Source organism: Pyrus communis, chromosome 11, assembly GCF_041283825.1.
Source record: "Pyrus communis isolate YQ-2024b chromosome 11, ASM4128382v1, whole genome shotgun sequence".
Taxonomy (NCBI): domain Eukaryota; kingdom Viridiplantae; phylum Streptophyta; class Magnoliopsida; order Rosales; family Rosaceae; genus Pyrus; species Pyrus communis.
In genome coordinates this window covers 12495954-12508540 of record NC_142575.1, presented here as the reverse complement: position 1 = coordinate 12508540, position 12587 = coordinate 12495954, and the positions used below count along the sequence as shown (strand labels likewise).

Here is a 12587-nt window from a genome sequence, read left to right as displayed (position 1 = left end):
CTTTCTGACACACCTCGACCGAGAACAGGGCATGCTGGGCGTCACGTGGAAGTGACGTAACCATGTGCACAGTGCGGAAGCTAATAAATAATAATAAAAGTACAAATAAATAAAAACCAGCTATACACAAAGTAGGAACATACATGTGCAAGCGTAAGTGTGAAAAACAAAGTTCAGAGCACGGAAGACCTAGTGCAGTCCGGGAGAAACAACACTAAATAAACACACACAAAGGTAGTCCTACACTGGTGATAATCTGTCGGATATGCCGGGAAAATCCTCTGGGGAGCCACCAAAAGTGCTAGCCAACTAGAACCTGGAGGGGCGCAAAACAGAAAGCGTGAGTGGGCAAAAACAAAGCTTTTCAAAAACCATTTCATAAACAAAGTTCTAACCCCTCGCCGTAAAACCTGTATACTTCCCAGAAAATAGAATATATACATATATATAAGTCATGCTCAGAAATATGCCGTGCCAAATGTCTCGAAATAAAATGCAAGTACTTAGGTAACGCCAAAACAATGCCATGTAATCTGTTAGCCGGAGTCACCTACCGTGACCTGCACGGCTGAATCTAGAGCTCAAATCTCCATCTCACTAACTATACCTGCACACGAGTCGGAACCACCTAAAGTGATCTGTACGACAGGACTGGGCGTATAATAAGTACGCTCAAGTGCTACGATCACGTGAAGGCTGGGCGAATAATCACGGGTCACCTACGAGTCGGAACCACCTAAAATGGTCTGTACGACATGACTGTGCACCTAACTTAGATCCAAGATGAGCGTGTGGTGCAGGAGGTGAACATCACGTGAAGGATTGTGCCCAACTCTGGGCGGGAGCACTAACACCGGGGGTGCAGGTTATGAGCTCTCTATGCATCTCATATCACCATTAAGCAATAAATATAAACCATAACTTACCTGGCACTTACCTGTGCGTCTGTAGCACCAAACACACATATAGATATGCAACTAATAATGTATAATCAACGGCAAACATAATGCATGGCATATAAACGTATAAACATTTCATTTCACTTTCCGGGAAAAACATAAGTATATAGGTATATACGGAAAACCAAAAGCCCACTCACTGATATGTAAAAGGGTCGTAACCCCCTTGCCTCGAGTGACCGCGCTCGTCCTCGGGATAGGTCTCACCTATATGCGAAACAACTATAAAAACGTTAATTTTAAAGCACATAACCAACCTTACGAACTAACTTCTCATACAATGCTCAAATGGGGTGCATGAATACACCAACGTGATCTACTCAACCTCAGGAACATCCCCATATTTTTAGAAAAATTTTCCGACGCCGCACGCGCCCCCACGCGCCGGCCAAGGCAGGCCACACACGCCGCCCACGCGTAGGCACGTGCCTGGCACACTGACAACGTCAGTTAACGCCGTCAGGAATATTCCGTTAACTCTGACGGAATCCGTTAACGCTGTTAGGAATATTTCGTCCAAACTGAAGGAATATTCTGTCGTCTTCTTCGGCCAAACTCCAGCGCCGGGAAATTTTCAAAACTTTGTATCTTCTTCGTTTTTGAACCAAATTTCACAAAATTGGTACCAAAATGAAGCTTACAACAAGAGGAACAATTCCATACCACTTTCAAGCACTAAAACCCACGGAATCTCGCCGGGTAAACACCACCAACTCCGGCCAAACCTGCAATTCACGATCTCGACGTCCAAAACCTTCAAACGAACCACCCCGAGCCTCCTAAGGACCTCACCAAGCTTCCTATAAGCTTGAAATTCCCAAAAACACAAGAATTAACGTGTGCATGAACAGTGACCAAATCGGGGGATCCCGAGTTTGACGTGAAAACGAAGGTATCCTTACATGAAATGGGTATGGTTGAACTCCTAAGGACCTCACGAGCACGAATATGTAATTTGTTTCCTCGATCTGTAAAGGTTTCAAGGGTTTTGGGTGTCGTCCATACGAAAAGAATAGGAAAGGGAGAGAGAGAGCTCAGGACAGGGCAGAAAGAGAGGGTGAGTGAGTGTGGTACGTGTGTGGTCCAAAATCAGCCAAGCAAAACCCAAAAACAACCACACAACGAAACAACCATACTAGGGGCAAAACCGTCATTTCACCCCTACAGTACGAAAAGTCCGGGACGGGTTGTCACACTTTCAAGTTTGAAGAATGTTAAATAAAATTAATAAATTTAAAAACTCTTTTTTGGTCAAAAAATAAATTAAAATTTGTGTCACATCCCCGCTCGGGGCGGATCACTTCCCGGGCCCGCTTCACCACCGTAGCACGATATTGTCCGCTTTAGGCTTACCATTCCCTCACGGTTTTGTTTTTGGGAACTCATGAGCAACTTCCTAGTGGGTCACCCATCATGGGATTGCTCTAGCCCCCTTCTCGCTTAACTTCGAAGTTCCTACGAAACCTGAAGCAGTGAGCTCCCAAAAGGCCTCGTGCTAGGTAGGGATGGAAATATACATATAAGGCTTACTCCCTGGGCGATGTGGGATGTCACAATTTGTGTATTAATAAATTTAAATATTTAATGGGAGACATTAAATAAAATGCATATTAATTATTTTGAATTAAGGACATATTAGGGACTAAAATCAATATTCAATGTAACACCAAGTTTTTTTAAAATTTTAATATTCTTGAAGGATTAAAGTTCAAAAACCCTTAAGAAAAACTTGTCTCAAGCGAGCCAATGATACACGTTGGGGATCACATTATGGTACATTGATTAGTATCATTTCTATGTTCCGTTGTGAAGGTGCTAGAGTTGATTATCCAAGGTGATAATATCGATATGGGTGATTAGGACATTGGAACACATCCAAACTTTTGAGTTTGCCTTCCTCTTCTTTTTTATGAGATCTATATTAGGAGTCACAAATATTTTGTCACAAATACTACAAGAAAAAGATCAAGACCTTGGAATTTACACATGAAGAATAATATATATATAGAACGACATATTCATAGTGAGGGCATGGGAGTAAATTGATTTTGAGCTCGTCATTTACGAGATTCAAACTTATAACCTCTCACATGCAACTTACGAGAAAAAGAATACCGCTAATTTAAAGTGTACCTTGCTCAGGGCTGGTTTCTCTCATTTTCTCTTCTTTCCTCCTAGCCCCTTCCCCATCCCCTTCCCATAGCCACCTTCCCCCTCCCCCGACTGGATTTTTTTTTCCTGATTTTTTTTTTTCTTCTCTCTTCCTCTCCCCCCACTTTCTTGTTGGCTTCCACCACTCTCGGGGGTTCCCTTTTTCTCTATGCTTGTGACCTGCCCTTCTGCTGCCTCTAGTTGTCGGATTGTGAGGTCATGGCTTATTTTCCTGGCATCTTTTGCTAATTCAAAGCGTTTTCGTCGTTTTCCCGACATTTTTCATAGTTTCTCATTTCTCTCCCACCCAATTTTCTCTCCCATGCTTTCCCGCGTCTCACTTCTCACCCAACCATAAACTTGTTCTTGAAGTGCTTGACCTAATTAGTTCCCTGGATCCACATCCCACAACCCCTTGTCGTACCGGTATATGCGGAAAAATTTGGACAAAGTGTGGAACGATTTACGTTGTAACAAGGTATTTTACACACCCCCTTCGACCCTTCCATTTTCTTTTTTTCGTTTGATCTCTTGGTTCTCTTTGCAAATATTGCTGTCAGCATTTTAGATCTCGGGGGTTCAATTTAGTTCGGCATTTCAAGCTTAATCTTATGGTCTGTGTGTGTGTTTGGATTTGGTGTAAGCATAGAGCGTACAGCGGGTGTGGCAGGTTGCTATTCGATGTTGGAGATTAGGGATTTTTTTTTTTGTTGCTTTTGCTGGGCTTAAGTTTGGTCAGGCTTCCCAGTTTTGGGTTGCAGCTCAGCATTTGAGTTGGCCTTTTATTGTTGCATTTCCTTTCTTAACTTCTGTACTAGTTCCTGATTTTAATGAATTTCCTAGTTTGGACAAAAAAAAAAAAAAAATATTATATATCAAATTGGACAATACTTGGGTCCTGACCAATTAGGACTTTTTATACTGACAAATCCTATGTGGACAATCAAATAAAGACACGTGTCCTTCTTGAACTTAATTAAAACTGGTTGCCAAACAATTAATATTCTAGTATCCATACAACCTTCTTTCTCCTTCACCAACCTTTGCTGTTGACGGCCGATATTTCACCCCCATCACTCCTCTCCTCCAGGGTTGGCCCAGGCCCAGTACAGGCAGGACGACCGTCTGGGAAACAACCACATGCCTGTAACAACATTGAAAACAAACAAAAAGTTTATCAAAATGCAAAAAGAATTTGAAAAATGAAGAAAAATCGAAAGAAAACGAAGCAGAAAGGAGCGTACCTGTACTCGTAGATATCATCGAAGTACTTCTCGGAGTACTGGATCTGACCGTGCTATTTAACCCCAAACCACGATTTCAAGCAAAATCTCGAACAGGGTTTTTCAAATTTCTCAGTTTAATCTGCAAAATAAAGACGGTTTTCAAGAAATACAAGGAGATTGAAGTTCTAGAGAGAGAAAGTAGAATTCAAATTGAAGAGAGAGAGAGGAGAAGAAAGTGCTTTTACCTTAGAGAGCGCGGAGAAGAATCGAACCGCACAGAAATCCTACCTTTTCAGTTTTTTTTTAGGCATGAGGTTTTGAATAGGAGGGATGGCGTGGGTATAATTTAACACCTAATCTAACATATCTATAGTTTGACAAAAAAATATAAAAAATAAAAAATAGGATTAGGAGGGATGGTGCAAACGTAATCTAATGTATCACATGTGAGAGGCTTTTTTGCATCACAAGCGCTACACGCCCCAAAGATGTGTTGTTTTAGATATTCTAATATTTCTTAAGTGATTATTTTATAAATTAAGCAACATATATTCCATCTAATTTGCACATATGTGAGTAATCTCTCGTACAATTTGGCTTCACTCAAAGAAAAAAATATATAAATAAATAAACCACATGTTTGGCAAGCGTCTCATTTTTTAATTAAGGGATCAACTTTTATTACCCGAATCGATCATGTTGCATTGTGAGAATGTTTGAAAATAGTTGTACGTACATATACAAACGCACTAATTGCAGACAATCTCTACCAACATGTATATGCATCTACACAAATTATTAACACAAAAGAATGGTTAAAAGTACAACAAAACATGGAAGAGAAACAAAGAGAGTAATAGTAAGACTATTTTAAGTCACTATGTACGTTGTAAGTCTTTGCTTCTTAGTATTCTCTTAGCTCTTGTGAACTCTGTTTCTACAAAGTAATTTAGTAATCAAATTAACTTTCAGCAATACAACCAAAATTGAAATTTAAAACAATTAAGTAATGGAATCATTAAACGAAACCTAACACTAATACCCTAAAAGTATCGTGATAGCCCCCATATCAAAGAAACAACGTTTTAAATTGATTAAAATGGCTAGCACACCTTAAAAACAAATAAAACCTAACCATTTGTTTTATACTGCTCCTTCAAAACTATAGTTCTTGTCTTCGGTAGCCTTATATAATTCATCATCAGTTTGTTTTATTTTTATTTTTATTTTTTTGGATATCTCAACACCTAAATGCAATGAGATTACCAAGGTCTATAATTGTAGAAATTAAGAAAACAACATAATTAACATTCTACAATCAATTCATAAACTGTAAGTTTCATCAAAAGTCTGGTGCCAAGAAAAAAAAATTATAGGAAAAAAAAAGTGCTAGTCAATTCAAATGAAGAGATTTCTTCCAAGCGGGGTTTAAAAACAAATGCCATTAAACGATACGAAGTCTACAACTTTAATCCAATATATAATGTAACTCAAATGTTTTAGTTAGGAATTACCTGTGAAGTACACGAATATGTGGTACCATGGTAGTCCAATTTTACTTCTCTTTTCCATACACTCTTAACTAACCCACCACCTACCAATATAAATTTGGCTTTGATTGTCTTCATTGCCAACATGGCCCAACAAATGGGTTGAACAACGCCCCATGGGTTCTTTTGTTAGTGCAACTGCAGTGAAAACACACCAATATACGTTAGTGGAAATAGAGCATACTTTAAAAATTGCACATACCATATCTGATCTTCTCCAAAGTAATGTAAACAAAGAATGGAATCCAAAAATTCAAAGGCCGTAATATCATAGATGCCTTAACACTGAAAATGCATCATTTTTAATGTATTACACAATAAGTAACCAAACACCACCAATATATACAGTGCAACCAACGAATGACAGCGTCATCAAACATATTTGATCACATACCTTTACAATTTGTAATACATATTGCTTTCCGATAAACAAAAGAGAAACGCTGTGCATATACTGATATACATAGTTAGTATATTACATCCTTTTGCCCCTTGTATTAAAAAATGTTTTAGATATTTGTGGATATCAAATTATACCTGTGATCCCTCATGCTAACTGACAAATAAATCCACCCTCCTCGGTTTAGCCTCTACTGGCATAAGCTGCAAAAGGGACAAAACGGAATTGGATTTCAACTCATAAGGAAGGCAGGTTAGATACCTTTGGCTGGGTTGTATTTCTGGTTGAAATGGTATGGTGATAAAACTCCCGAAATGCAGTCCAGGCCATTCCCTTTCCGACTGGACTGACAAGGGAAAGGGACAATCTCATCCAGATCATGATCATGCTGGACAGCCACTTATTCGTCCTGCAACACCAACCATAATGTCATCTCAATTATCACTAACAAACAGATTAAATATCCTCAGTTTTCTACACGCCCCTATTCCCAGAAGATTCTGCATAAAATTGAACCTAATGCATCCAATATAAAATTAAAACATGCATAAAAATAGAGAGAGAGAGAGAGAGAGAGAGAGAGAGAGAGAGAGAGAGAGAGAGCATTTCTATACCAATCGTTTGGGAAAACTGACGCAAGAAACGGAAGATTTCATTCGAAATGGTGCTGTAGTGTAGTTGGTTTGGCCAAGTAGTGGACAAAAGAACGGTTTCATGTTTTGAAGCATCAAATTAACATCTAAACTCAAAACCTTGTTATCTTGATTTTTGGACCCGTGCCGCTGCCAAAGGGTGTAAGTGTTTTGTATTCGAATTAGGCTTTGATTTTATAAATTGAAAACTGAAAATCGATGAAAAAGTGAATTAGTTGATCAATGAAGATGAGATACCTTTCCGATTACTTTGCAAATAGTCTGATGAGTACCCAAGTATTTTCTTATCAAAGTTATCAATATCAAACAAGTTTGGGTAAAAAGAAATAAATAAATTAATTGAAAAAGGGAATTGTTATTAGCAACTTCAAAAATCTCATTCTACACTCCAAACTTTTTATTTTAAGAAAAAAAAATACATTATTAGGAGGGTAGAATGAAATATTTGAAGTGCCAATAACACTTCCTTTGGAAAAAAAAAAAAAAAAAAAGGTAAAAAAGAAAAGCCCACGGCCCCACAGCCACCCCAACTACCCCACTCCGCTGAAAGCAACCACCTGCCACTCGCTCTTCAGACTTACTAACGCGTCTTTGGCGAAGGTATCGTCCCCAATCTCTGTATCCATCTACTAATTTACTGGCTTATTTAATAAGCACATTCACTGTAAATATATTTTAGGTTGTAATTTCGTCAGTATTATAAAGCTATTTTTTTTTCTTTATTATTTTGAATCGAATTTGTGCTCAAATGTTTACTGTTATTCGTGTGATCAATCATTATGTTAAGGATGAATTGATTTCATTAATTTAGTGAATTTAGCTCACCTGATGCAAATGCTGGTCTGGTTACTGATTAGTTTATCAATATCTCTGATTTTATGAGATGGGTTTTGTTTAGTTTGGGGTATCAGATTGGATTAGGTTTTAGTTCTTGAGATTCACTGGGTTTGGGACCAATTAATGTGGGCTCTTGCTTCGAGAATTTAAGCATTGTTCTGTTTCTTCTCAAATTTTGGGGTTTACCTGAATGTTCAGTATTCAGTACTCACTGATCAGACTATGTGGTTCTCAGTTTATGATATATCATTTTATTTAAGCTTCTAGGGTTTTCTCGGGATGCAGTTGTTTCATATAACCAGCATTCGCTTTCCCGCTCGTCTATTGAGTTTTTCTCAGGTTGGGAGCTTTTGATGGCTGTTGAGTTTCTGTTTCTGATTTTTTGTTTCAGTCTTTTCTAGTATGGGAATTGTTTTACACATCTTGCTGCACTCCTCCCTTGATTATGTTTTTGGATATGAAAGAGTGCGTCATTGATTATGTTTTTGGAGTGCTAAGACAAGTTGGTAGCGTTCCCCTTAGGCAAAACTGGAACCCTGTACTCATCTTCTCCCGAAGGAAAATCTTATATTGCGGTTATGCACACATTACCTTTAATTACTGGAAATTTTTTAAATGATATTTCATAAACTGAGAACCACAAAATCTGGTCAGTGAGTACTACTGAATACTGAACATTTATCGTAATTGTAATTCGGATGGTAGTTGCTGACCTTTTTACTGTTTGATTTGTTCTTTTTTACATGTAGACGGATGGAGAGTGCTAGAATAGCAAGGTGTAGCTATCGTTCATTAACGGTTGTCATTGCATTGTCTGAAAATAGTAAATATGTGGATATTTGTAATGAGATATGTTTAAGGTTTAAGGAACTGAAAGTGGGAAGCTTTGAGCTGACGTATTCTCTTCCTGAGCACCCTAATTGTTTGCTGCAATCCGATATGGACGTGAGTATTATGTTGCTATGTTTAAAAGTGTTGAAGAGTAATTTTATTGATATATTGGTGAAGGACCTTCTGAGTTCAAATAATGAGGATGATGATCAAAATCAAGAAGAGTCCCATCATGCAACTTCCAACAATGCAGTGTCTAATCGTACAGCGCCATTGTCGTGCACCTTAGAAAGTCATAGTGCCATTGATGAAAATGAACTTTTGAGAGTGGAAGGGGACAATAGATTTTTGTCTCAGGATTGGAAGGAATATATTAGTCATGTCGGTCAGAGGTTTAAGGGGGGTGTAACTGAATTTCGTAACAAGTTAATCAAGTATGCTGCTCAGATGAGATTTCGTCTTGTTTATGCAAAGAATGATAAAGAACGTATCACTGCTGAATGTTTTAAGAAGAATTCAGATGGATGTAAATGGCGTGTACATGCTTCACTATGTGGAGGGAATGGTTTTTTCTACATAAGGAGTTTGAATAATGTTCACACGTGCACTAGTGATTATGAAAAGCAGAAAACGAGAAGCATGGGTTCAAAGGTTATATCTTCTGTCCTGGTGGATCAAATCCGTGAGAAACCAATGATTAAACCAACAGATATTGTGAAGGATTTTAAGCAAAAGTATGGTCTTGATATCTCTTACCATGGTGCACGGCGAGGGAAGGAATTGGCTAAGAGCGAGGTTCATGGTGATGAAACCTTATCTTACAATCAATTACTTTGGTACAAAGATACTTTAATGTCAACCAATCAGGGGTCACATTGTGTCTTGGAGTGTGATCTGCAGACTTCTCGCTTTCAGAGATTGTTTATTTGCTATGGTGCTTGCATTGAGGGATTTCAATGGTGCAGACCTTTGTTGTTCATGGATGCAACTTCTTTTAAAAGTAAGTATAAGGGGCAACTAATTGGTGCTACCGGGAAGGATGGAAATCAAGGTATGATTAGTTGTTTTTTGTGACTATGATGACTGATGTGTTGCTGTACATCTACGTATTTCGTATATTGTGATTCTTGGTAAGTTAAAATATATAGGTTGTTGAAATACCATATACTCATCCATTGTCTGTATATCTTATTGGTTTTTAGGATTTTTCCCGTTTGCTTTTGCTATCGTGGCCTCAGAAAGCAAGGAAAACTGGAGCTGGTTCTTTGAAAATTTAGCTAAAGTTTTGACACCACAAGGTAGGACAATTACATTTGTATCTAATCATGACAGAGGTGTGGCTGGAAATGTTTCAAGCATATTTCCAACATCCCATCATGCATTTTGTTTGAATGATATGAAACAGAACCTGGCATCTAGGTATCTGGCTACCTATGGTAAATTTTTTCAAGACCGAATTGTTGATCTTTTAACGGAATGCGTTTCTGCTCCAACGGAAGCTGCTTTTGAGATTAATATGAAAAATTTAAGAGACGAGGGTGGTGCTCCTATGAAGACCTTTCTGGAAAATTTCCCAAAGGAGAATTGGTCATGTGCCTACTTTAAGGGTAATCGATACGGTGACATGTACAGCACTGTTTCTGAATTATTTCAATCTTGGACGTTGGAGCTATCTGTCTTGCCTATATGTCAAATGGTTGACGGAATCAGGATTAAACTCATGGGAATGATGTCTGAAAGGAGTTGTGAAGCGGAGCAATGTAGTTCTATTCTGTGTCCCGAGATGGAGAAAACCTTGAACGAAATGCTGATAGTTGGTCGCCATTGGAATGCCATCCGTTCTTGTGGTTCTGTTTTCGAGGTGCTTGCTGAAGGTTCTTTTACGGTTGATTTGGATAATCGTTTCTGCTCCTGTCATGAGTGGCAAATGAAAGGCTTTCCCTGTGCTCATGCACTTGTTGCCGTTCGAAAAAATTCTGGTTACGTGTACAACTACATTGATGATTACTTCAAGGTGAGCCACTACAGAAGTTCGTACGCGAGTAATATTTTGCCGCTGCCGGACATTAAGGACGCGGTTCATGAGGGATCGGAAGATACGGTCGTCCTACCTCCGCTAACTCGGCAGCCAAAGAAGAATAAAAGAAAATCTGTTGAAAAAGTTACGAGGCCGATCAAATGTGGTCGATGTGGTGCAGTTGGAGGGCATAATAAGAAGACATGTACTGCAATTATTTGATTTTTGTTTTCGCGGTTTTTTTTTTTTTTAAAATTGTAGGACAACAATTAGATGTTGTGGTTTTTTCTGAAAAGAAAATTTACAGACTGTGTTTTACAAGTCAGAACCATTCAACTGCTAGATCAAACGGTTAGCATTTTACATTTCTGATCCATGAATACGATAAATTTAATCTCATGCGTTAGAAATTAATAGGTGCTCGTTGTTGCTCGAATTTTGTCATTTTGGTGGAAACAATAAAATACCATAAAGTTAAACCGTTTAACTCTTTTTTAATAGAGCGATAGCGTTACTGGGTTAAACTGTTAGTTGTTAGGAGGAGTGGAATTCATGAAGATCAAACCTCCACCAGAGTGCACATGCATGATTCAAACACGCTTTCTGATAAATATGGTGAAAGAGGAATCGAACTTAAGAGGTGTGAGAATCGAACTTAAGACCTCTCACTTACAAGTTACAAGTAAAGAGGAATACCACTAGACCATAGTTAAGTGGCGATAATACTTAAGTACAGTTCTAAGGGTGTGAGGGCCAAACAATTTACATGGAACGGTTCACAGCATGTGACGTCTCAATCTAATAACACATTTTCATGTGGAGAGAAACTTACGTATGATAATGCATTATTAGACGAGGAATGTCACGTGGTAATAAACTCGTTTCATATAAGTCATTCTCAGACGAGGGAAGAGAGAAAAGAGGTGGATGAGCTACAAGCTCGGGTAAGAAGGGCCAAAAGGACTTGATATTTACTATGACACTAGCCTGAGAAGGACAAAAGCTAGAGACTAGAGGCTTTATTTGGCCTCTCAAAATGCCGTTATTCATAAAATCTAGTCCTGTCAAAATTTTATTGTTGTAATAGTGTGAGAGGCCAGGGTTTAAAAAGTACTAAGTGTCTCATTTTCATTTGCTGTTGTAATTGTCTCAAATGCCCTCTTAAGGAGTTATGGTTAAGACCTGGGGGCTGATTTGGGCTCACAAAGAGCTTGGGCTCCAACTAGCCTAGGCTGATTGGGTGCTTTAGAAAGCGATGCTTTGCATCTTGGGACTAAAATCTTCTTTTAATATGGGCTAAAAGACTTGAAATTTATAAATTTTTGGTTAGGGGTGGGGACGTGGAATCGAAACACGAACCAAACTAGACCACACTGAACGGTTTGGTTTTTGCAGTTTTGAAATGGTTTCAGTTTGAAATCGAACCACAAACTGAAAAAACGGTTTTGTTTCGGTTCTTAATATTTGAAGTCGAAATGAACTCAAACCACACCGAATAATATAAAAATATTTAATTTAAGACCCAATTAGGTGTTGGGGTCTAATTGGTTATTGAATCGGGTAGTAAAAATCATTTCAAGTAAAAGAACTTTTTTGTTTTCCTTTTTCAATGTGTTTGGTTACTTTTGTAAGCTTTTTAAAATTTATAACAATTAATGTAATTTATATTGTGTATTTGTAGAGTTAGCCATTTCGAATTCAAGCATAGCCTCTCTTATACTTAATCCACAACCACAACAACTCCAAGGCAATCTCAAGTTTCTAATTAATAAGGTTTAATGGCTTCTCATCCATCGGTTTCACATTCACAAAGTGAATTTTAATATGGTGATCATCATGAATTTTTTATTTTTTTTTTCAATTGAGTTTTGTCAATGACATAAAGCATTTAGTTTGCAAATGATTAGGTTTTGAACTTTTGAGTTTGAATGTTGAAAACTTATATTAATGCCAATTTATTAAC

At 38.0% G+C, this 12587-nt stretch overlaps 1 protein-coding gene and 1 long non-coding RNA gene across 3 annotated transcripts; one reads left to right on the top strand and one right to left on the bottom strand.

The window, feature by feature from the left end:
• Positions 1-4010: 4010 nt before the first annotated feature.
• On the bottom strand, positions 4011-4640 carry LOC148692913 (uncharacterized). The gene is made up of 3 exons (XR_015953051.1): positions 4582-4640; positions 4355-4475; positions 4011-4254 (listed from the first exon to the last, which is right to left on the bottom strand). It is a non-coding gene; the product is annotated as an uncharacterized LOC148692913 (long non-coding RNA).
• Positions 4641-7456: 2816 nt separating this feature from the next.
• On the top strand, positions 7457-10935 carry LOC137743020 (uncharacterized). Of its 2 annotated transcripts, XM_088680093.1 has the most exons (3): positions 7457-7539; positions 8526-9658; positions 9810-10935. In XM_088680093.1, exons 2-3 carry the CDS (start codon positions 8530-8532, stop codon positions 10844-10846), a joined length of 2166 nt encoding a protein of 721 aa, XP_088536219.1. In that variant the 5' UTR covers positions 7457-7539; positions 8526-8529; the 3' UTR covers positions 10847-10935. The 2 variants fall into 2 exon arrangements, with proteins under 2 accessions (XP_088536219.1, XP_088536218.1); XM_088680092.1 differs by lacking the exon at positions 7457-7539 and having other exon boundaries at positions 7557-9658.
• The last annotated feature ends 1652 nt before the right edge of the window (positions 10936-12587 follow it).

Bases quoted from the DNA above. Each gene is read 5' to 3' on its own strand.
- LOC137743020 (XM_088680093.1), top strand. From the start codon at position 8,530: ATGGAGAGTGCTAGAATAGCAAGGTGTAGCTATCGTTCATTAACGGTT. The intron at 9,659-9,809 runs GTATGATTAGTT...ATTGGTTTTTAG, and splicing joins CGGGAAGGATGGAAATCAAG to GATTTTTCCCGTTTGCTTTT.